This window comes from Danio rerio, chromosome 5 (genome assembly GCF_049306965.1).
Source record: "Danio rerio strain Tuebingen ecotype United States chromosome 5, GRCz12tu, whole genome shotgun sequence".
NCBI lineage: Eukaryota > Metazoa > Chordata > Actinopteri > Cypriniformes > Danionidae > Danio > Danio rerio.
In genome coordinates this window covers 25,935,001-25,958,219 of record NC_133180.1, presented here as the reverse complement: position 1 = coordinate 25,958,219, position 23,219 = coordinate 25,935,001, and the positions used below count along the sequence as shown (strand labels likewise).

The following is a 23,219-nucleotide window of genomic DNA, read 5'->3' as shown; positions in this document are numbered from 1 at the left end:
ACTGAGCCGAGGTTCGAACCAGCGACCTTCTTGCTGTGAGGCGTTAGCACTACCTACTGCGCCACTGCCTCGCCCATACTATGGATACAGTCTTCAAAATATCTTCTCATGTTTAGACGGTTGAAAGAAAATCAGGTTTGGAATGAATTAGCATTTTTGGGTGAACTATCCCTTTATGGCAAGTCAACCTTTATTGTCATTCGACTACCTGTGAGGACATACAGTAGAATGAAATGCTGTGTCATGCAGGAGAATAGTGCAACATACTAAATAAACAAAAATATACAAAATATAACATAGCAACATGCATATCTGGGGACTATCTTACTGTACATATGTTGAGAGTAATAGGTTATACATGAGATTTAAATAAATACTGTATAAGATATTTCTCATGTCAGGCAATGCAAGAGCAATATGATTTGTAGCATATTTCCCAAGCACTTTATGTTTATTATTGAGTCTTTGTAGCAGTAAGTAGCAGTAGCATGTGCAACAAAAAAGAACAACAGGTGGTTTGTATACTCCACTCACTAGTGTGCATCACATTTAAGAGTATAGGATAACACTTACAGTGTGAAACCAGAATTTGACCACCGGAGCAGTATAGAAGTCATACACCTTTCTGGTCCAGGGATAAAGACAACTGCTGCCTCTCTCCTCATCACCTGGAACCTAAAGAAATACCACTGTTAATGTAAGCTATACAGAGGTCCATACATACTCAAAGAGTGTGTTTTGTTAGGTTGGCAGCCACAGTTACAATGCTGAAATTTAAACATGATTTATGAAAGCAAAAAATGCTCTCAAATCCACTGTAAAAAGTTTAGAAATCTCTGCAGCTCACACAAGAAGTCACTTTAAAACCAAGCAGTTCCTTTTGGTCAACGCAGTGAAAATGAAAAACAAAGTGTGGGGAGACCTTCCGACCTCATGCAAAACTGATTCTTAGGGATTTGATATGATTGGATTCCCTCACACATTATTGTGTCATTCTTTGTTTGACTGGGCTTCTGGTCTGATCTGTTGTTTTTATAGCTTAGGCAAACAGACTAACCTTTTCAATTTAAATGTTTTGACATTTTAAGCAAACACTTAAGAGTCTGTAGCTATTTTTAAATCCAAAGATGTGAATTAAATTTATGTGCAAAACTGGAATATCAGAATTAGGACTTCCAAATCCATCCAATGAGTCAAAGAAAACAAAATCGTCACTTGATTAACTATCGCCATATATCAAAAGTAAAAATGCAGCGGTAGAAGAAGACGCTAACTCTTTTCTTTAATTAATAAATTACTTGCGCCTCAGAAGACAAAGGCTGACATGCAATGGACTTGTGGTGGTGTCTGAAGGCATGAGACGTGGAGCACAGATGGTCTTGATTCTAGAGGTAATTAATAATATAATAACACTAATACTGAAATGGTTAAGGTGTTTCAAGAATGACCAAAACAACATTTGAGATGTTTTACAATGTGCTCAGCTTGCTGGTTTGTCCATTTAGATATATTTTTATCACCATATGATCTTTTAAAACAAAATCACATTACTTTTTCAATGTAATTTGGAATTTGTTCGGTATAAACAAAGTGTTTACATTGTAGTTTATGTGCATTTCTTCTAATCAAATAAAAAGTTAATCCTACTCAGTTATGCGCATATGTTTTTAATGTGCATTTTCAAAATGTGTGCGCATCTTGCCTTTCCACCAACCATTTCTTTATCTGAATATCCACAATATGCATAAAAATAGGTGGATGGAAACATGACTTATGATTAGATGTTTATTGCCGAGATTAATATTTGGCTTGGCATTTGATTGAAACAATTATTTCCAAGCAATAAACTGATTGACATTGCATAATAACACTGTATTGTAAATAAACTCACGAGTTATTGCATAATGTTTGAACAATGCCATGGCATACGCACACCATAATCAAAGCTACATGTGGTCCAACAAAATATTGACCTCTTTTTTTTTTGCCAGAATGCCAGTGTATTTTGAATCACAAACTAGTGAATCTCACTGATCTGTCATTTTGATAAATTTGTCAAAAGGAGTAGTCAACTTCAAATCAGCTTAAAAACTTCAAATTCAAATTGCTCTCCCCAGCTGCAAAGTTCACAAATAGCATTTTGTAGTGTGTTGTGTTTGACTGGAATCCTTACTGCTTTTTCTGCCCCTTCTTGCTCTGATGGCACAGTGTCCCACCCAAACTGCAAGGCTTCCTGGAGCTGAGGAACATGGGACATCTCTGCCTGACTCTTAAACTCTAGCAACTGAATGGCCACAGGCATCAGGATACTGCCGATGATCTTGGGAGAAAAGATATTGTTTTGGATGACAGTTACAAAAAGACCTGGGCCAAAATTATGCTGAAAATTTGTACATTTTACATTTTAACAAACTTTTGCTTTTTTGCAAACTCTTTTTGTTATTTTTTGGTGTTGGCAAACATGGCAACCAACTTGAGAAATATATTTTAAAATGTAAGTTATTTCTCTTACAAAAACATTCTTCCAACCTCCAGACTGTTGCTCAGGTCTGTTTGCAGGAGATTTAAGCTTATAATGAAATAATGCACAAACTTTCATTAGGCCACAATGCATCACCAACAACTATAAATCATTATTTTGTTTTGCCTGCATATTTTTCTTCACTCTAAAAGTGCCAATAGCCTCTTAAGCTAAATTATGAACTGTGGTTTCAAAAATATGGGCTCATAAGAATTAGTTTTGTCATTTTGGATGAGCTATGCTTTAATTCACTTAAAGATGCAGTAGGTGATTGTCTTCAGAAACATTTTTTGTTGTGCTGGCTAAAAGTCTTTTAACAGTCCAATAGTAATGATTAAAGTAAATTATATTTATATATATATATATATATATATATATATATATATATATATATATATATATATATATATATATATATATATATATATATATATATATATATATATATATTCTAGATGTCAGGTCGACATCTGCCATAATTCTGATAAGTAGCTCAAACCGTCTGTCAGCAAATGCAGATTTGAACTAATGCACAGCTGTTTATGCACAGATCCGCCATTTGTGCGTACACAAGAGAGAGAGTGAGCTGTAAAAACATGCTGAATCAAAACTCTTTAAAAATCCTAAATCTATATAGGAGTTACTTTTGCAAGTCGGAGAAAGGGCGACACCATGGCTGAAGTATTTCTGTTAGACAGGAAATGTTATGTTTTAAAACTATTTTAGCTTCACGCAGAGCTGATGCAGATGTTGTTGTTGCTTGATTTGTATTTAGTTTTTGAACACTGTAAACCTGTTATGTGCTCCCTATATTGTTTACTGCTATTCTGAATACTCGGTCTGAAATAGCATGCAAGTATGGCTTAGTAATAAGTGTAATTCCTGCACGCCGCCAGTCAAGCACTAGTCGCTGAGTAAGGGGTATTGCTGTCATCTTTATAGTGCAGACGCTTGTATTTCAGGAGGCATAGCTTTGGACGGCATGGGTGGGACTGTGTTTCAGAGATTTATGTTAGCCGGTTAGCATTGTCGCAGATCACCTACTGCACCTTTAAGTCACACTACGCATCACAGTTAAACACACCTTAAACCAGGAGTTCTTGCTCAAGTTGAGACGGCCCATCCACAGGTCTGTGAGCAGCATTTGAGTGCAGTTGTGAGCCACAAAGGGCCTGAGTCCTGAGGAGACGGCCATTTGCAGACAAGTGAAGTTACTCCAATCCTTCATCTCCCAGGTCAGCAGCTTCATCGCCATGCGCTCATTCTCTCTGAAAGCCTGATCCAGGACATCCACAGCCAACTGTCCAAACTCTCTGATAGACCAACACAATTACATTGCATTACATTGGTGACATCCTTATCAATACAGTACAATTTCAGTCAAATGTTCAATCTCATATTTACTTAAACAGTGCAACTTCTATTAGGTAACATTAACCATTTTTCAAGGTAAAGCCTTACAAGTAGCATGAGTAATGTAATCACATTACTTTACGTAACTAGTAATGCATTACTTTTTAAATTTCAAGACAATATCTGAGCTATTTTTTCACAAAAAGTAATGATTTAACTTTATTTTCCATATTTATTGCCTGACATTTATTCTTCTGTACCCACATTGTCAGAAATTGGAAGATTGTTTAGATGATACAGCCTGTATCGGACTGCAGCCTGAGGTTTTTCAAGTCACTTTCACTTTTGGTATAAAACGGACTTATATTTGTCAAATTATACTTGTTTGTTATACTATTACAAACAAGTAAGCCTAGTCCAGTTAAAAACAATAATGCAAAAGGAGCGCAACACATTGCTTTCATTAAAAGTAACTAATTAACATATTTAGTTACTTTTTTTAAAGCAAAATCGTAGTGCATTACTTTTGAAAGTAACTTTCCCCATCACTGTGTTTAACAAATTGAGCATGTATTATTTGAATGAAGTAAAATGCAAACTGACAGAGAGTTCTTCTTCAACTCCTCGGCCATGGTGTCTCCCATATTGCTCTCCTTGGCTTCCATTGCCAAAGTGCGGTAGAGTTTGCAGGCCACAACCGCCCTGGCCATAGCCTGCTCTCCATGCTGCCACAGGAGCAGCGCCATCTCTTGCCGATGCTTGAGCACTGCCCACACAAACAGGTCGTTAAAAGTGCATACAAAGTCGGGGATCGGGTCCGACTTCTGGTCCTGAGGTGCTACACCACCTTCCTGCAAACACACAGTTCTGGTTGTTTTTAATAAATGGAATGATTGTGAATGTATTCGTGCATGTATAGCTTCTTGTAGCATCTGTGAACAGAATGGAAAAGCTCAAAGGACCTGGTGTCTGTATGGCTGAGCGGTTCTGCGGAAATGAGAGCGAGGTGGAGTGGCTTCTGGAGCTGGAGCTACTTTCTTGGCCTTGCTGAACGGGCTGGATGTCTCCTATTACACAAGAAAACAACTCTTTAGGAAAAAGCATACCTTTTGTACACCTTTTAAATAAATAAAATACAAATAGTACAATTAAAATTAAACGATTTTTAAAAAATTATGGCAAACACTAAAACTACAAGCAATTAGCTGAAACTAAAATTAAAAGAGTAAACACAAAAATACAAAATACAAAAAACTATCATATCAAATTAACTGTAATAAAAAAAAAACTGAAATAGCACAAGCAATGCAATATTTTTATGTTGCCAGGCAGACAGACCTTAGCTGGGTTATGTAAGCGACTGTACATGGTTCTGAATCTCTTGCGTGTGTATGTGCTTCGATATGCTCCACCAATCAGGTATTCAATCACCATTCCAATGTCGATTAAAGATATCCTATAAACAGCAGGCAGGCGAGTCTACAAAAAAACAACATGTTTCTGGTTGGTTACATGAAGCTCGTTTCGGTTACTTCAACCTGATTTAAACAGCCCCATTATGGGTTTTTGAAAATGACCTTCCATGCAGTATATAACACAGCTCTAAGTGAAGTGAAATATCCAGATAAGGCTTAAACCTAAAAGTGCAGTGTTTAAAAATATTGATTCATCTATGAAAGAGTTGACTCAAAGTGGTTCAAATGATTTGTCTTGGTAATCTTTAGTAATGTGGGCGTGACGTTGATATGAAACTTAAGTCCCACCCATTTTTTGCATGCACACACCCAGGAAAATTAAAACCCCACCCCACCGGCCCCACCCACAGACACTAAAAAGAAAGAAAGAAAGAGAGAGAGAGAGAGAGAGAGAAAGAAAGAAAGAAAGAAAGAAAGAAAGAAAGAAAGAAAGAAAGAAAGAAAGAGAGAGAGAGAGAAAGAAAGAAAGAGAGAGAGAGAGAGAAAGAAAGAAAGAAAGAAAGAAAGAAAGAAAGAAAGAAAGAAAGAAAGAAAGAAAGAAAGAAAGAAAGAAAGAAAGAAAGAAGAAAGAGAGAGAGAGAGAGAGAGAGAGAGAAAGAAAGAAAGAAAGAAAGAAAGAAAGAAAGAAAGAAAGAAAGAAAGAAAGATTTGGATTTTCACAACACTTTATTACAAAAACATTAATACATTATTCAAACAATCAACTCACAAAAAAGTGAGAAAAAATAAATAAATTAATCCAAAATGGGAGCAAAGACCAACTCATTTTCATAAATCTCACACAGAGCACCGGCATAACACCACATCAAGTCAAAAGAAGTAAGATCATCCATAGCTTTAAAAAACCTAAAATCAACTAGAATTCTTGATTTGACAGAATTACCAAAAACTGCCAACAAGTTGTGATTCACATTTCCTTCAATTTTTTGCTTTCTCGTACAATATACTGCCATCTTAGCTTGTCCTAATAAAAAATTGATAAGCTGACATTTAAAGCGTTTCCTCTGAACATATTTAAACCCACAAATGAAAGTTTTAGTGGAAAAGGTTTCTCCAAAAGATACAAACAAATTCTGTAAAACAGTAAACAAAGGCTCAAGTCTGGAGCATTGCATAAACGTGTGAAAAACAGTTTCTCTCTGCAAGCAGAAAGGGCAGTCATGACCAACATCAGGATTTAAAATTGAAATAAAAGCATTAACTGCAACGGCACCATGCAAAATTCTCCACTGTAAATCTCCATGTCTTTTAGTTAATGGTGACTTGTACAGTGATCGCCATTGAGGGTGCTCATCCTCATTTAACTTTAAAACCTCACGCCATGGAGTGTCCACTCTATTATTCAGACCCATTTTATTAAAAACTTTAACACATGTTTTATATAAAACCTTCCCAGAAGCTGACTCTTGCCCAATTATTGTCACATCTTTACAATGTAAAAACACCCCTTCACAGTTTTCTAAGTTGGGAGATAATGACAAAAACGGGAAAACATCATTACAATTTGGAACAGTTAACCCTTCATAATAGTCCTCCAACAACCTGATCTCTTCAGTTGTGAGAGAAGCCCTCCATTGTTCAAGAAGTTTGGTAACTGTCCGTTTAGAATGTAGACCCAAATGTCCAGCAACTGCGTCAGCATTTTTAAAGTCTTTTCCAGCTGACTTTAATAAACACCCAAGAGTTGTCATTTTAGCCGATGAGAGGATTTCGTTGAGTGCAGGAAAAGATCCCCTTAAGGATATGTCCATACGTGAACCACAGATTAAAGGTTCTTGTAGCAGCCAGTGTAAAGACGTTGTGTCTAAAGGTCTGTGCACAGTAAACAAAGTCCATATCTTGAAGATATTACGGTAGAAGATTGGAAGTTTGGATAAATCCATCCTTTTAGGATTCAGCCAAAACAAAGTTTTCTCAATGCCCACATTTCCAAAAGACTGCATTAGCAAAAAGGTTATAGATCTCCAGTTTGCGTCCAATGGTCCATTCAAAAGTCTCTGCACAAACTGAAGCCGAAAAGCTGCTGTTCGGCTCTGTAAATGCACAAGTCCATGACCTCCTTCTTCCTTCGGCAAATACAACACAGCTTTCGGAACCCAGTGTAGCTTATCCCAAAAGAAATCTATCAATATTGACTGAACTTTTGACAAAAGATTAAAAGGAGGATCCACACACATTAGCCGCTGCCACAAAGATGATGCCAACAAATTATTAATTATCAATATGCGGCCTCTGTAAGACATATTTGGAAGTAAAAAATTCCATTTACTAAGACGGCCTTTTATTTTTTCAACAACACCTTCAAAGTTTTTTTGTACAACTGCTTCATTTCCTAAAAACACTCCCAGATACTTAAAACCCTCTCTGGTCCAAAGTAAACCATCGGGGAGGTTTGGTTCTCCATTTAACCATTTTCCGATTAAAATTGCCTCGCTTTTAGACCAATTAACTTTAGTAGAGGAAAACTCCTTGAAATCATTTAGCAATTTTAACAGCAAATCAACATCATCTTGACAACTAATTAAAATAACAACATCATCTGCATATGCTGACAATTTAAACACATTTGGACATGATGGAATACATAACCCGTGCAAATCTGCTCTTAATTTAATTAAAAAAGGCTCAATTGCTAAAACATACAACATTCCGGACAAAGCACAGCCTTGCCTTACACCTCTAAAAACCTTAAAAGGAGCACATAAGTCACCATTAACTTTCAAAATACTCTCAACGTCACAGTACAACACCTTCACCATTGAGATAAAACTTGAACTAAAGCCAAAAGCCTCTAGAGCATCCCATAAATACTTATGCTCGATGCGATCAAAAGCTTTTTCCTGATCAAGCGACAAAAGACCAATATCTAAATTAAGCTTTTTGCCAAGGTCCAGAACATCCCTGATAAAGGATATATTGTCAACAATACGTCTACCAGGTATACAATATGTCTGGTCAGGATGGATCACCTGCTCCAAAACTGCCCCTAATCTGTTTGCCAGGACTTTTGAAAGCAATTTGTAATCATTGCACAACAAACTGACTGGTCTCCAGTTTTTGATGTCGTTCAGATCTCCCTTCTTTGGCAGTAACGTGAGAACTGCTCTACGGCAGCTTGTGGGAAGCCGCCCATAGGCCAGGCTTTCTTTGAGCACCTCTAGTAGGTCCGGACCCACATCCGGCCAAAAGGACTTATAGAAGTCAATCGACAACCCATCAAGTCCAGGTGCTTTCCCACATTCCATGCTCTGCAGAGCCTCCTCCAACTCCTCCAGAGTTAAGGCCTTACTAATCTCAGCATTAGCCTCTTGGGACAGCTGAGGCAAGTTTTCAAGGAAGACATTAGTCGTTTGTTCATGCATAAGATCACTTTTATACAAATGCTCATAAAAACTCACCGCTCTTTTTCGAATATCAGAAGGTTCTGACAACAAAGATCCATCTTCTGATTTTAAAGCATGTATAAGCCTTCTTTGTCCATTTTTTTTCTCTAAATTAAAAAAGAATTTAGAAGGTGCATCCATCAACTCTATACTCTGATAGCGGGATCTGACCAGCGCTCCTTGTGTAACGGTATCCAAAAATTTACCTAAAGTATTTTTCTTTTTATTAAAAGAGTCCAAATAAGCCAAATTAGATGTGTTGTCAACAAGCATTTGAAGCTCTACCAGCTCCTTTTCAATTGATTTTATTGAACGGAGAATGTCTCCTGTGACATTAAGAGTATATTGTTGACACAGCTGTTTAACCTGTACCTTTGCAACCTCCCACCACTGCTGCAAACATTGAAAAGAAGTTTTTGTATTTCTAAAATTCTTCCAGAACTCTTTAAAAATCTCCTTAAAATGCTTATCAGACAATAAATTACTGTTAAAATGCCAATATGCACTTTTTGATTTAATAGACCTTTGAGATATAACACATTGTAACAAACTGTGATCAGAAAAACTCACTGGGCAAATTGAACAGCTTCTAAAAAGATTAAACTGGTGCTTAAAACAATAAAATCTATCTAATCTTGCTAGTGAAATCAGATTGTCACGAGCATGAGCCCAGGTATACTGTCTTTGACTGCCATTAAAATTCCTCCAGACATCAACAATTTCATGGGTTTTTATTAATTGAATTAGACGCTTCTGTGAAGCCATGTGTGGTTCAACATGATTCCTATCAAGCATGCTCTCAGTACAATTAAAATCACCCCCTAAAAACAAAACTTTATCAGTGTCACAATTACTTAAAACATTACTCAATGTATCAAGGAACACCATCCTTTCTAAAGCATTAACTGGAACATACACGCTTATAAAAATAAAAGAATACTTTTCAAACTGAGCATCAACTTTTAAAAGTCTACCTTTTATGACTTCATCCACCTGATAGGAAACAGGAACAAAGCTCTTAGAGAATAGAATAGCAACCCCACTGCTAGTTGAATTCAAATGACTTAAAATGGATAACCCATCAAATTCCTTACCCCAGTCAGAACTGTTTAATGCATCACTATGTGTTTCTTGAATACATAAAACATCAATTCTCTTTTGTTTAATTATTTCATATATCTGATACCTTTTCCTAATATCTCTAGCCCCATTTACATTAAGAGAAGCCACAAAAACCTCCTCCATAGAAAGGAAAGAAAGGCAAAACCAAAAATAGCCCAAGCAGAAAAAACAGAAAAGAAAAAAGGGGAGAACGTATTTATGTGCTGTCATTACTGAGCCTTGGTTGGGCATTAAGTTTGCCAAGCAATTTTTCTAGTCGATACACCTCCTGTTTATTGAATCTTCCCTCACTCTTAAAAAGCTTAGCTTTTTCCATGAATTGCATTACATCAGGGAAATATTCCTCAATTTTTACATTTCTGGCATTTTTTGTCACTTTAAGAAATGACTTTATGTCGTCCACAGTGTAAACCCGGCTAGAAAAACCGCTTAATGGCAAACTGCACGACACACTGCATTCTGAAAAGTCGCTCTCACTCTCAGTTTCGGATTGACTCAGATCGCAATTATCCGTCTTTTTAGCCTGTTTACCTGTATTCTGTTGTTTTAAGCGTCTCTTCTGAGGCGTCTTAAAAGCACTGTCATCTAAATCCATTTCCAAATTCAGATCCTGTTCTTTATTGAAAGACGCTTGCTCTCCGGTTGTACCCGGGTCACTGCTATTGCGCAATACATCCACCGCAGCCTGTAAAGGCTGTTCATCAACCTGTAACGGCCTGTCTCTTTCCACATCAACCACATCATTTCTTTTCTCGTCATTTTTATCAGTCATGATCACCTCAGCTACTGTCTGTGGTACAGTTTTCTGAGGAAGACTTGTGCTAGGCGCGTCACTAACACCTGCCACAGCGGCCGTGCGATTCTGCATCTCAGAGTCGCGCGCATCAGCAGGTGAACGATTTTGATCTTGCTGCTGGTTTAATCGACCGGGGCATGAGCGAATTAAATGACCCACTTCCCCGCATGAAAAACACTTCATGCTGTTTGTAGTCACAAATATTACGTAATTAAATTCGTCCTGACGAAAGTTTAAAGCCACGTCTAATTCATCCAAGTTGTCCTGCAAAATCATATAGGCGTAACGCCGAAAAGACACAACATGCTTTAACAAAGGCGACTTACACCCGATAGGAATCATTTTTATCGGGGAAACAAGTTTGCCATAGCGAGAAAGCATTCCGGTCAGCACCTCGTTCGAAATAAAAGGTGGTACGTTGGACAAAGTTATTCTTTTAGATGGGGTGGACAGCGGAAGCACTGGGGTGAAAATTCCACCAATAACTATTCCACTTTCAACCAATTGATTCGCCAAATCAACCGTCTTTAAGAATACTACAATCGCATTATTCATACGAGATGCTGACAGGATGCTTTCAGTGCCGACAACTTCACCTATAGCCAAACTACACTCCTCCACACTAACAGTGGAGTCCACTTTGATCCCATGACGCCGTGTCAGAAAATCAAAGCTCCGACTCCCCGTCATAGCCATTCTGACACGAAAACCGAGAGCGGATGCTCCGGTATAAGTTTAATTGATTCTCTTTCTCAAACTAATGAAGCCAACAACCTCAAAAAGAAGAGAAAAAGGATAGAAAAAGTAAATCTTTCGTACCTGCACACACGCCAAACGCTCACACACAGCTCCGCCCACTCACTCAGCACATGCGCAACCGAAAGAAAGAAAGAAAGAAAGAAAGAAAGAAAGAAAGAAAGAAAGAGAGAGAGAGAGAAAGAAAGAAAGAGAGAGAGAGAGAGAAAGAAAGAAAGAAAGAAAGAAAGAAAGAAAGAAAGAAAGAAAGAAAGAAAGAAAGAARRAAGARAGAGAGAGAGAGAGAGAGAGAGARAGAAAGAAAGAAAGAAAGAAAGAAAGAAAGAAAGAAAGAAAGAAAGAAAGAAAGAAAGAAAGAAAAAGAAATAAAGAATGAAAGTGAAATGCACTCAATGGAGTGAGTGACATCACTGTGATGGGTAGGGTTAGCGGTGGGGTTAGGTTAGGCGAGAGCATTATAAAGCATTGGATGCAGCTAAGATTGCACCGCACCAGGTCTGCATCCAGACCCCTCTCGTTATTTTTTCCTACTCAAAGATGAGGCTGTGAAGAGTCAGTGATTGAAGTATCACATATCAGACTGTTGTTGGAGATGCCCAAAACTAAAATATGATCTTTTTTAATGCGTAATAGGGGCTTTTTAAACTAGGAAGATTTGTCAACTCTAAACTTAGCCAAAACTCAGAGTTTATTCAGCTACCTCTATGCAATAGCTCACTGGCCTACATGATAATAATATTACAGTGCTATTCTCATAAACTCTATCTATATTTAGAGCACTTTTAACAAACCACAATGGGTACCAAAGTGTTGTACATAAAGCACATGCAAATGTGAATATATACATTTGAATATAAATATTTAAAAATATATCTATGATATATGATTATTTCCCCTATAAATTACACCATTTCTGTGCTTTTCTATGTAAAAATCTACATATAGAAAATTATTTTTGTAAATTCAGTTGCATGCAGACACAAAAATTATGTGTCTTTTCTTTGTTCCATTTATAAATATACACTTATTGTTCAAGTAGTACACTTTATTTTGACTTAATGTTTGGGGGAAAATTAAACAATTAGATGGAACCTGAAGTTAGTCAAAGTTAATTCATTGATGTATTTTTATTATTTTAACAAAAGTACTCTATGCGAGCATTCAGGGTTTTACTCTACACAAACCTGTTTGGCATCTGCAATAACATGTCGAAGGAAATGATGTGAGGAGCCTGTTTGCTGAGAAAAAACAAAAACCAATGAGGATCAGAGATATCCCACAGTTAAGATCAATGCAAGTAGTACATGTGCATTACTATGTTGTAGAGCTGCTCCAGACGAGAGATTGTCAAGAAGTGACTCATAGTCATGCCATTCTCAATTAGCAGCTTCACAAAATTGACGCGATCCATTATCAGCGCATCCAGCATGATCTGCTCCAGAGATCCTACCTACAAAATCCAGTGCTGAATTAGACATGGGCTGGTTTAACACATAAAACATCTCAACCCTGATTGTAAAATTAGCTGTTTGTTTACAATACCTGCCATTGTTGCCCATAGACCAGAATGTGGTCTTTTGCAATATCAGCTCTGTCCCAGGCCAGAGTGAGACTCAGCTGCTCCTCGGGGGAAGCTCTCGTCCCTGTATTTTCATTTTGAGTAACAAACACTATTTATACAACTTTTAAAGAGGTTGAATTATTGTTTACACCAGGGGTCACCAAACTTGTCCCTGGAGGACCGGTATCCTGTAGATTTTAGCTCCAACCCTAATCAAACACACCTGAACAAGCTAATGAAGGTCTTACTAGGTTTGCTTGAAACACCCAGGCAGGTGTGTTGAGGAAAGTTGGAGCTAAACCCTGCAGGGACACCGGCCCTCCTGGACTGAGATTGGTGACCCCTGGTTTACACTTTCATCTTTAAAAGTAAACCTATTATGCCACTTTTTACAAGATGCAAAATAAGTCTCTGATGTCCCAGGAGTGTGTCTGTGAAGCTTAAATACCCCACAAATAATGTTTTATAACTCTTTGAAACTGCCCCTTTTAGGTTTTGATCCAAAGGGTGCTGTTTTGGTGACTATCACTTTAAATTCAAATGACATTGTGCTCTTTTCAATAAAGGGAGAAGCTACAAGCGCCTGTCTCAGAAGGCGGCAGTCTATGGAGACTACAGTATTTACTTGTGCATCTGAAACTCCATTTTTGTAATTCGTTGCTGACATTATAATCAGCAGATGAAAACACTAATGGTGGACAGCTGCTTCTCACTCATGGCTAATTATGCTAATGAGGGAGAAATCGTCACTAATGGGTGGCAATTTTTATCAGGAGAATGGGAGGGAAGGGAGAATGTCAATTTGCAGATTGCGTCCGAAATCATCTACTTCTCGAGTGGGTACTGGACTTGATTTTAAATGTACTATTTGGCCTACTTGATATAAAGTATGAATGTCAGTTGTATGAATGGAACTCAGATGTACTACATCAGCCATTTTTTCATCATCACGTAACCTATCCATGTCAGTTGAATCTTGAGATAGCGTAGCATCCATCCGATGCACACTTCAGAATCGCACTGGAAGTAGTAGGTCATCCCGGTACATCTCACATACTGTTTTTAAAATTCTATGAATTCAAACATACTACTTGGCTCGCATTATGTTTTAAGCGTTCTATATAGTATGGAAATAAGCAATTTCGGGCTCAGCTAAAGTGTTTCTCCAGAATGTTTTTATCAAGTTTGATTATAATAATATTGTAATAATTATAATTAATATTTTTTTTTAGCATTAGAGGTTGTCTATACTCACACACTATTCCCACACAATACTATTTAAACCCCTACAAAAGGGATGTTTGCATAATAGGTCATCTTTAATGTACTATGGTTGCTATTTGACTAGAAAAAATCTACAAAGTAATAAAGAACAATGTCCAAGGGAATTGTTTCTGAATTCTCTCCGAGGACTGTAGTCCTGTGTTTTTTTTCTTGGAACATAATAGTCACAGTATCTCCAATGCAAAGAATTCACACTTAAAGCAAGTTAAAGCTAGTGAGGCCTGCTTTTCATTGCCACCAAAATTTATAATACTGAAACACATGCAATTTCTTACCCAGTTCGTTACATTTGGGTGTATTTGAAAGCTTAAAAGGCATCTTTTTAACCCCTTTTTAAGATTTAAGATAAGTCTTTTGTGTCTCCAGAATGTGTCTGTAAAGTTTCAGCACGAAACAAACATCAGACTTTTTATTAGACCTTTCAGAATATTGGAATTTTTTTCTGCCTGTCAGAGTGTGCCTCAATACCTGCGTGGGTCAGACAAACAGCACAGTGGCAGACATGAAGAAAGCAGATCTCACATAATGTTTGTGTGAAAGACTACAGTAAGAACTTTCCCAATGACTATTTGATGTATATGTTGAGGAGTTAATTCAAGCCTTTCTGCCACGATAAGTCACACAATGTCATTACAAAGTTCACGCACGCACAGACACACAGCCAACGCGTTTAACTTTGCACTGTTTTTGCATGACAAATATGACAAGAAACATGTTAATATCCACTGATGTATGGATATCCATTATGTTAATGTTTAAAATAAAACTGATTCCACATCCACAAACTGGAATTGAAGTGTCTTCTTTTACTGTACACACACGCGGCTGTGGTGATAAAGTAAAAAGCGATAAAAATTGCTGTAATTCATTGCAAACATGCACCATTTTAAAAAATTTGTAAACTTGTAAATATTATTCTTGATCACATTTGATGGTGATTGATGATCACAGAGAGCTGAACAGATCTTTTAATCCCAGTTGCTTTGCGCACGTCCTGTCTTGTTAATTTGATTATACGCTTTACCACGAAGACATGTTAATATGCGACTGTCAAATCAAATCGGTGGGAAAGGAAACCGCACTCCTACGTCACGTTCCAGTCAGACTCAAAATGGCAGGGATTTTGATCCTATTTTAATGTCAGAAATTTAAAAAAAAAAGATTTATTGTCTTTAAATCACTCCATTATGACTGTGGACACACTATAGCTACACACAGTTCTGTCCAAACAGCTTACAAATTTTTTTTTTTATCATATGTGCCCTTTAAAACCCTGATTCTGCTAGTGCACTTATTATCTTTGCACTCAAAAAAGTTTAAACTGACAAGACTTGAATCCAGATGCTGAATGCTTTGTGGATCAAGGCCGATTCTTTGAAGGAGATCCAGATGGACACTTTTGTTTTGGGTTTACTTTATGATTCAAGATTATGAGATTGGTCAGAATGAGCATGATACATCCCCTTTAAAATAAATCATCAAACTGAAATAAAATCCTGTAAATCAACAATATTTAAATTATTACATTGATTACCAAAAACTGTAAACTGACTCTGTCAATCGCAGTGACCATAAAAATACATATAATAACAACCCAAAAACAAAGCTGCTAGTCATATTCTCATCAACAAATAACCAAATCTTTTATAATCCCAATAATCTCCACATGATATGAAGGCAGTGTTTTGTTTTAGGGATGGGAAGATGCACTTTGTTCACTTTTAAAGAGACATAAACAAAAACTTTACATATGTTTTCTGGGGACACCTAAGACCTAAAGAGCATTGTGTAAAAAACCACAACAAGACTTATTTGAATAATATAATAACAACATGACATACCTCTCAGCGATGTGGACAGGATTGCAACATCTGCCTCTTGAAGGTCTTCAGATTCAGAGTCAAAAATGCTGATCTGAAATGAAACATTGTTAAAGTTTGACCTCATTAAAAAAATAGTTGCACCTTTAAAACAATTAATTAGCACAGATGGCCAGCATTAAAACAGATTTGTAAACTAGTGCCACTGCTGTTGTGTTGCTTTCAATATAGCCAGCGGTTATTTATTTTGTTTGGTATTAATATGAAACTACCATCATATCCCATGCCAATATATAAATGCATGTAACTCTACAAGACACCCAGAGGAGATGTTCTTCTCTTAACATGCCTTTGGCACTTCATCTCCACATGAGTGATTCATACCCAATCAAAGAATCTGTGCGCCTGGGGACCAAATTAATCCCTTCTACTCGATTAATATGGAAATACGTTTCATGCGCCATCATTCCAATTATTCTGTTCCCTCTCAATTTAGGAGCTCAGAAATGCGGGATGGGTGTGGTGAACTACAACATTCTGTTTGATGGAGGCTTAGCATCAGAGCTTTCGGCGTAGTGACAGAGACCGTTACACAGCAGGCATCTTATCACACAAAACAACCAGTGTTTACCGCCAAGTAGGAGGAGAGAGGAAGAAGAAGAAGAGGAAGCAGCCAGAGAAACGGAGAAAGGGATTTGTATATGCTGCGCTAAGTTCCTAGCTTAAAGGACAAGAACTTTACTGATGTATGAGGAGTTCACGATGAAGTTAACATTTCCTGAAGATTACAATCTGCAAATAAACTGATGGGTATCTGCTGGGAGTAGTGGAGACAGGAAAGTGGTTGGCATTATTTGTCCTTCCACAGAATTTGGGAGATTTCAGATAAATAAATCTAAAGTTGGTCTGTATGCCCAAACAGATTGTGGTGTGAAATAAATTCTGTGAATAATAAAATGCTAAAGGGCTATTTAAATATAGAGGGCTCTATTTTGACGGTCCATGCGCAGAGCGCAAAGCTTTCAGGGTGTGTCAGAACGCATTTTTGCTAATTTAAGGACGGGAAAATCTGCTTTGCGCCATGGCGCATGGTCTAAAAGGGTTGAGTTTATTTTCTTAATGAGTTATAGGTGTGTTTTGAGAATAAAATATTTACAGGACGCAAAGTATGTCTAAGTGGAAAAACTAAGCATTTTACTAGCAAACAGTCAACAGTTAACAGTTTTTTTTAACAGAAAACTGTTAAACAGAGCATCTACTGCGTGAGAATGAGAGATAATGGATCTACTTTCACATTCGCTCTTGGATAGGGAAACCTTTATGCACAGACATCAATTAGTCTATAAATAAATAATTTTGTTTGTTAAGCGCAAATATTTGTTTCAAAACTATTTCTAAATTCAGTTCTAATTTCCAGTAAACGAATAAATGAACAATAATAGAGGAGTGTGCTCAAAAACCTGAGTTATATCCAAAAACACATCCTGTGCCCCATATGGTCTAAAACCTGCAGGTGGGCAAATCTAAGCTTGTTTTTAATAAAACAAATGTAAATATGGATATAATAAATAATACTGCTAATAATAATGACATTATACAAAAGCAAATTGTTATGAAAGAAACTGAAAAAGCCTCCCAAGATGAAGAAGACATAAAAGCAGTGATTTTTCATATTTATGTAGGCTAGAAAATAATATGTTTTGTAATATTTTAATCCTTTATATTTATATCCTATATCTATTCTTATTATATCCTATATATCCTTAATATTTTAATTTTTTCATTTGTAAAGATATTTGCCTATTGCTTTCTTGTGCGTATTAAGCAGTGCGTAAGCGAGGCGCAACTCTGCGCCGGAGTTTAGACCGGGTTTGTTTTGGTCTACTGAAAAATCTATTATAGTTTCTCAAAATAGCAACGCGCCAGCAGTGCGCCTCAGAACGCCTTCCTTTTTAGACCAGAACGCTTATGGGCGCACATATGAGCGCTAATGCATTTGCTATTTAAACAGCGTAGCGCAACGCCTCAAAATGACTCTTGCGCCAAGCTGAAACTAGCAAAAGACTATTGCGCCGGGCTTTGCGCCACATTGCGCCGGGTGTATGATAGAGCTCAAAGTCTCAAAGTTATGAATGTCTGAGTAAATGAATGTTGCATTTTCTTTTATTACATATTTTGAACAAGGAGGTGCGCCTCCTGCTGAAGGCACGCAACACTGCTAACACAACACAGCTAATCTGAAGAGGGGCGTCAAAAAGGCCAAGCACTGTTACAAGCTAAAGCTAGAGGAGCACTTTTCCAACTCTGATCCTAGGCGCATGTGGCAGGGCATCCAGGCCATCAGCAACTACAAAAACCCAACCAGTCCACACCCCCAGCCACAAATGTCTCCTTCCTGAACGAGCTAAATGACTTTTATGCCTGCTTTGAAAGACAATAAAGAACCCTACACCAGGATCACTTCCTCAACCGACCACTCACCTATTACACTTACTGTACCTCCTCAGAAGTCTACATCGCATTGAGTCGGATCAATGCGTGTAAGACTGCTGGACCAGACGGTATTCGTGGGCGCGTCCTCAAAGCATGTGCAGAACAGCTTGCTGGGGTATTTACAGACATTTTCAACCTGTCGCTTAACCTAGCAGCTGAGCCAACATGCTTTTAAACCAACCACTATAGTGCCAGTGCCGAAACATTCCAGCCCAACATGCCTGAATGACTACCGCCCTGTAGCACTCAAACCCATCATCATGAAGTGCTTCGAGCGGTTGGTCCTGGCACACCTGAAAGACTCTCTGTCATCTACACTGGACCCACATCATTTTGCCTACCATGGCAACAGGAGCAGAGAAGATGCAGTCTCCATAGCACTGCACTTGTACTCACACACCTGGACAATAAAAACACTTATGCACGAATGCTGTTTGTTGACTTCAGCTCAGCATTCAACACTGTCATACCCTCCAAGTTAATGATCAAACTTAGAGACCTGGATATCTACACGTCTCTCTGCAACTGGCTTATGGACTTTCTGACAAACAGACCTCAGAATGTTAGATCAGGCCACATCTGCTCCACCACCGTCACACTCAACACTGGTGTACCACAGGGCTGTGTGCTGAGCCCCTTCCTCTACTCCCTTTTTACTATTGACTGTAGGCCTGTGAACAGATCCAACACCATCATCAGATTTGATGACACCACAGTGACTGGTCTAATCAGCAACAATGATGAGACTGCCTACAGGGAGGAGATACAGCATCTGGCCACTTAGTGCACCGACAATAATCTGCTCCTAAACACCAACAAGACCAAGGAGCTCATTGTAGACTTCAGGAAGGGACGAACAGGCTCACATGATCCCATCCACATCAATAGGATCCTCATCCTTCAAGTTCCTGGAGACCCACATCTCAAAGGACCTTTCCTGGACCACTAACAACTCCAGCCTGGTCAAGAAGGCTCATCAGCGCCTATTTTTCTTGAGGCAACTTAAGAACAACCAGCTTTCATTAGCCGTCTTGGTGAACTTCTACCGCTGCACAATAGAAAACATCCTGACCACCTACGTCACAGTCTGGTATGGAAGCTGCTCTGTTGCTGAGCGTAAGACACTGCACTGACACTGTGGTGAAAATTGCTTAAAGGACACTTCTGATTATTGATAGCAATCTGTACATAAAATCATTTATTTGTAAATCTCTGTTCATAGATAATACAACCTGCATATAATGTTCATTTTACATCCATCTGTAAATATCACCTCGGTTTTCCATAACTGCACTTTATAACTTATCCCTGTATCCTGCACTTGCTGCTTGCACTGCTGATTAGACCTAAACTGCATTTCGTTGCCTTGTACTTGTACATGTGTAATGACAATAAAGTTGAATCTAATCTAATCTAATCTAATCTAATATTTTGGGTATCAATGGATTTGCTCTTCAGTGTTTGGACTTTTAACAGTGAAAATTAAACCACACTGAACTGAACTAAACTGTACTTTACAGATTTTGGAATCTGGTCTGACAGTTTTAATTTACTAGAACTTCTGTTATGCTGCTTTGACACAATCTACCATGTAAAAGCAATATAAAAATAAAGATGAATTGAATTGAACATTTTGATACTGCATATTGACACAAGCACAATAACTTCATCTCTAGAGCTACATCAAGTCACTTGACCAGCATTTTATACTTTATTTAAGAAAAACTACAAATGGTACAAAAACAAAAACTGTTTTAAACTGACAGATATAAATTACTAAAGCACAGTACAATGTACTTATTAATAATAACAATAATTTCTATTATATTTATTTCTTTAATGAATAATTACACAATAATGTTTTTGCATGTTGTAACTTTAACAGAAAACAAACCAATTTTGACGCAAAACATACAGATATTAAATTTTTTTATTTTATATTTATTTGTTTTATTAAAAACAAAAAACAAATTGATGAAGAAATAAAAGAATATTTGGAAGAAAATTTAATTTAAATGAAACTGATAGCTCTACATTTGGATAGACCTATATTTTAACCTCACAGCAGTTCACATGTACACAAATCAAGTCGAATATTATAAATGGAGTCAAATATAAATATAAATTGTAAATAAAACAGGTTTAATAACAAACAAGGCTAAACAGTAGATTTTCATTAGAAGATTGTGTTTGTGCTTTTGTAGGATTGTTCAATTAATTCATTATTAATTCATTATACATTATTATAAACCTAGACAAAGTGAGTACAGTAAAGAAAGGCAAAATAAGGTAGAGTACTAAAAAATGCTATTAATAAAATTTATCTTAATAAACTACTCAATTATTTTAGTAATTATTTTTAGGAACAATTTAGAATTATGATCCATTAGTTAATGTTCATTTATTCATTTTCCTTTGACTTAGTCCCTTATTTATCAGGGGATGCCCTTCCAGCTGCAACCCAGTACTAGGAAACACCCATATACTCTCACCTTCACACTAACAGTCATACACTACAGCCAATTAAGTTTATTCAATTCACCTATGCCACATGTCTTTGGACTGTGGGGGTAACCAGAGCACCCAGAGGAATACCACAAGAACAAGGGGAGAACATGCAAACTAGGGCTGTGCAATTAATCGAAAATCCGATTTCGATTTCAGCTTCTAACGATTATGAAAAAACCATTAATCGAAAAATCCATTAATCAATTACTGCATCATATACCGCCCCCTTTCCAGTTGCACACAATTGTTGCTCTTAAAAGCGCGAAAGATCGCGTGCTTCTGTGTGTGTGTGCGGCACGTTCATTCGCACACTGAGACGAGCAGAGCGCACACATCTAAAGTCATTAACGTGAGCACTTTAATGGTCAAATATGTGTCAAAACGTGGTGTTTAGTGAATATTCATATTAACCCTCATTTGTGTAAAAAACAAACGAGTTGAGAATCAAAAGACACGTGAAAGAAAAACCATTAAAGTGACAGCGCGCAATTCCTGCTGCTGCCCGTTTTCATCATTATTAATCAAACAATAAAAGGAAAAAATATCTCACTGCTCTTGACTGAAGGAATTTTGTAGCTAGAGTGTTTTTTTCTTAAAAGCCTTTCATCTAGAAGTAAAAATATTAGAGGAAATACTGTTAAAATTTCTTGGTTTGTTAAACATCATTCGGGAAATATTTATTTTAAAAAAATTCTCAGGAGCGCTAATAATTTTGACTTTAACTAATAATCGTTTTAAATAATCGTAATTACAATTATGATCAAAATAATCGTGATTGTGATTTTTCTCAAAATTGAGCAGCCCTAATGCAAACTCCACGCAGAAATGCCAACTGGTCCAGCCAGGACTCGAACCAGTGACTTTCTTGCTGTGAGGTAACAGTGCTAACCACTGAGGCACTGTGCCGCCCTTAGTTAATGTATTTACTAAGAATAACTAAGTATGAATAATCTTGTAAAGCCTTTATTGATCATAGTTCAACATTAACTAATACATTATTAAAATATAAACTTGTGCTTGTTAACATTAGTTAATGCACAGTGCATTATGAAGGAATAAAATTACAGTCTAATGCTTCTTTTGAATTATATATGTGCTCATGCTTATTTCACATATGTATATGTGTTTGCTTGAACCATGATAATCTAATGAGCACACACAGTGGTATGCTGAGACATTCTGTTTGACCTTAAAATGAGACAGGAACTTTCCACCTCTATAATGTCAAATAACTAAATCTGTAACAGACAAGTCTTGCAGAAAGTCCCTGTCTGGGTTGCAGCTGTGATGTGCAACTTTTCTACACAGAAAAGAGAACTGGAGCAGATGAGGAAAATATTGCTTTTTGTCTTACTAATCACTCTTTTCTTTTGATATATTTTTGCTATTGGAGGAATATACTCCCATTTGCCTCACTATTCATTCTTTACAATATGTGTCTTTGTCAGATATGATGATGTCTCCTGATATAGCGTACTTCTACTTAACCCCTGTTATAATGTGGTTCTAACTAACTGCTAAAACCACAAGAGCTGTCTGTGGGTGCTGGCTGGAGACAGATCTGAAAAAGGGCTTCCCCCAGATGGGTGCATACACAGGTCAAGAGTTCATAGACAGGACTATGAGGAAAAGCAGATGTGGGTAGATGCAGCATTTTTATACTGCTCTGTGTGTATGCGTGATTTATAATGCTTTAATAAAATTGATATTATCCTGATATTTCTATAAGGAAGTTATGATGCTCAGCTGTGCTTTTATGATTTTTTGCTACAGTTGCTTGCTGCACCCCAGATGTCAGTAAAATTGTGTCAAGTATGTCAAGGAGGAGTGATACTTTCACTTGCCCTTTTGTTTCTGTGTGCAGAGGTATCTCTGTGTGCAGACCACAGACTTTAGAGAGTTGATTCTGCCTGAGAACAGCTGATGGCAACAACAGAGACTGGGGTTACCTGCTCGGAGGAGTGGCCAAGGAGATCTGACACGGCTAATGGATAAAAGGATGGAGGCCAAAGAGTTCAAGAGCTTTTGGACATCCAGACTGCTTGCCTGACGGTTCTTCAAAAGCCTAGGATCCTGATCTTCGCTTTATTCACTTATGCTCGATAAATAAATTCATTGATTTTGATTAATTAACTCCTGACCGATTA

The 23,219-nt window shown here is 37.3% G+C and overlaps 1 protein-coding gene across 7 annotated transcripts in view; it reads right to left on the bottom strand.

Moving 5' to 3' along the window:
- The window catches only part of trpm6 (transient receptor potential cation channel, subfamily M, member 6), a 50,751-nt gene that overhangs the window by 18,467 nt on the left and 9,065 nt on the right, over positions 1-23,219 (bottom strand). For 5 of the 7 annotated variants that reach the window (XM_068221056.2, XM_021475980.3, XM_068221057.2 and 2 more), the window contains 10 exon segments: positions 16,093-16,165; positions 12,949-13,049; positions 12,722-12,856; positions 12,591-12,644; positions 5,213-5,353; positions 4,837-4,941; positions 4,478-4,725; positions 3,606-3,834; positions 2,174-2,320; positions 574-675 (listed from right to left, as the gene is read on the bottom strand). In XM_068221056.2, the coding sequence (XP_068077157.2) occupies positions 574-675; positions 2,174-2,320; positions 3,606-3,834; positions 4,478-4,725; positions 4,837-4,941; positions 5,213-5,353; positions 12,591-12,644; positions 12,722-12,856; positions 12,949-13,049; positions 16,093-16,165 (1,335 nt within the window). 7 annotated transcript variants of the gene reach the window in all.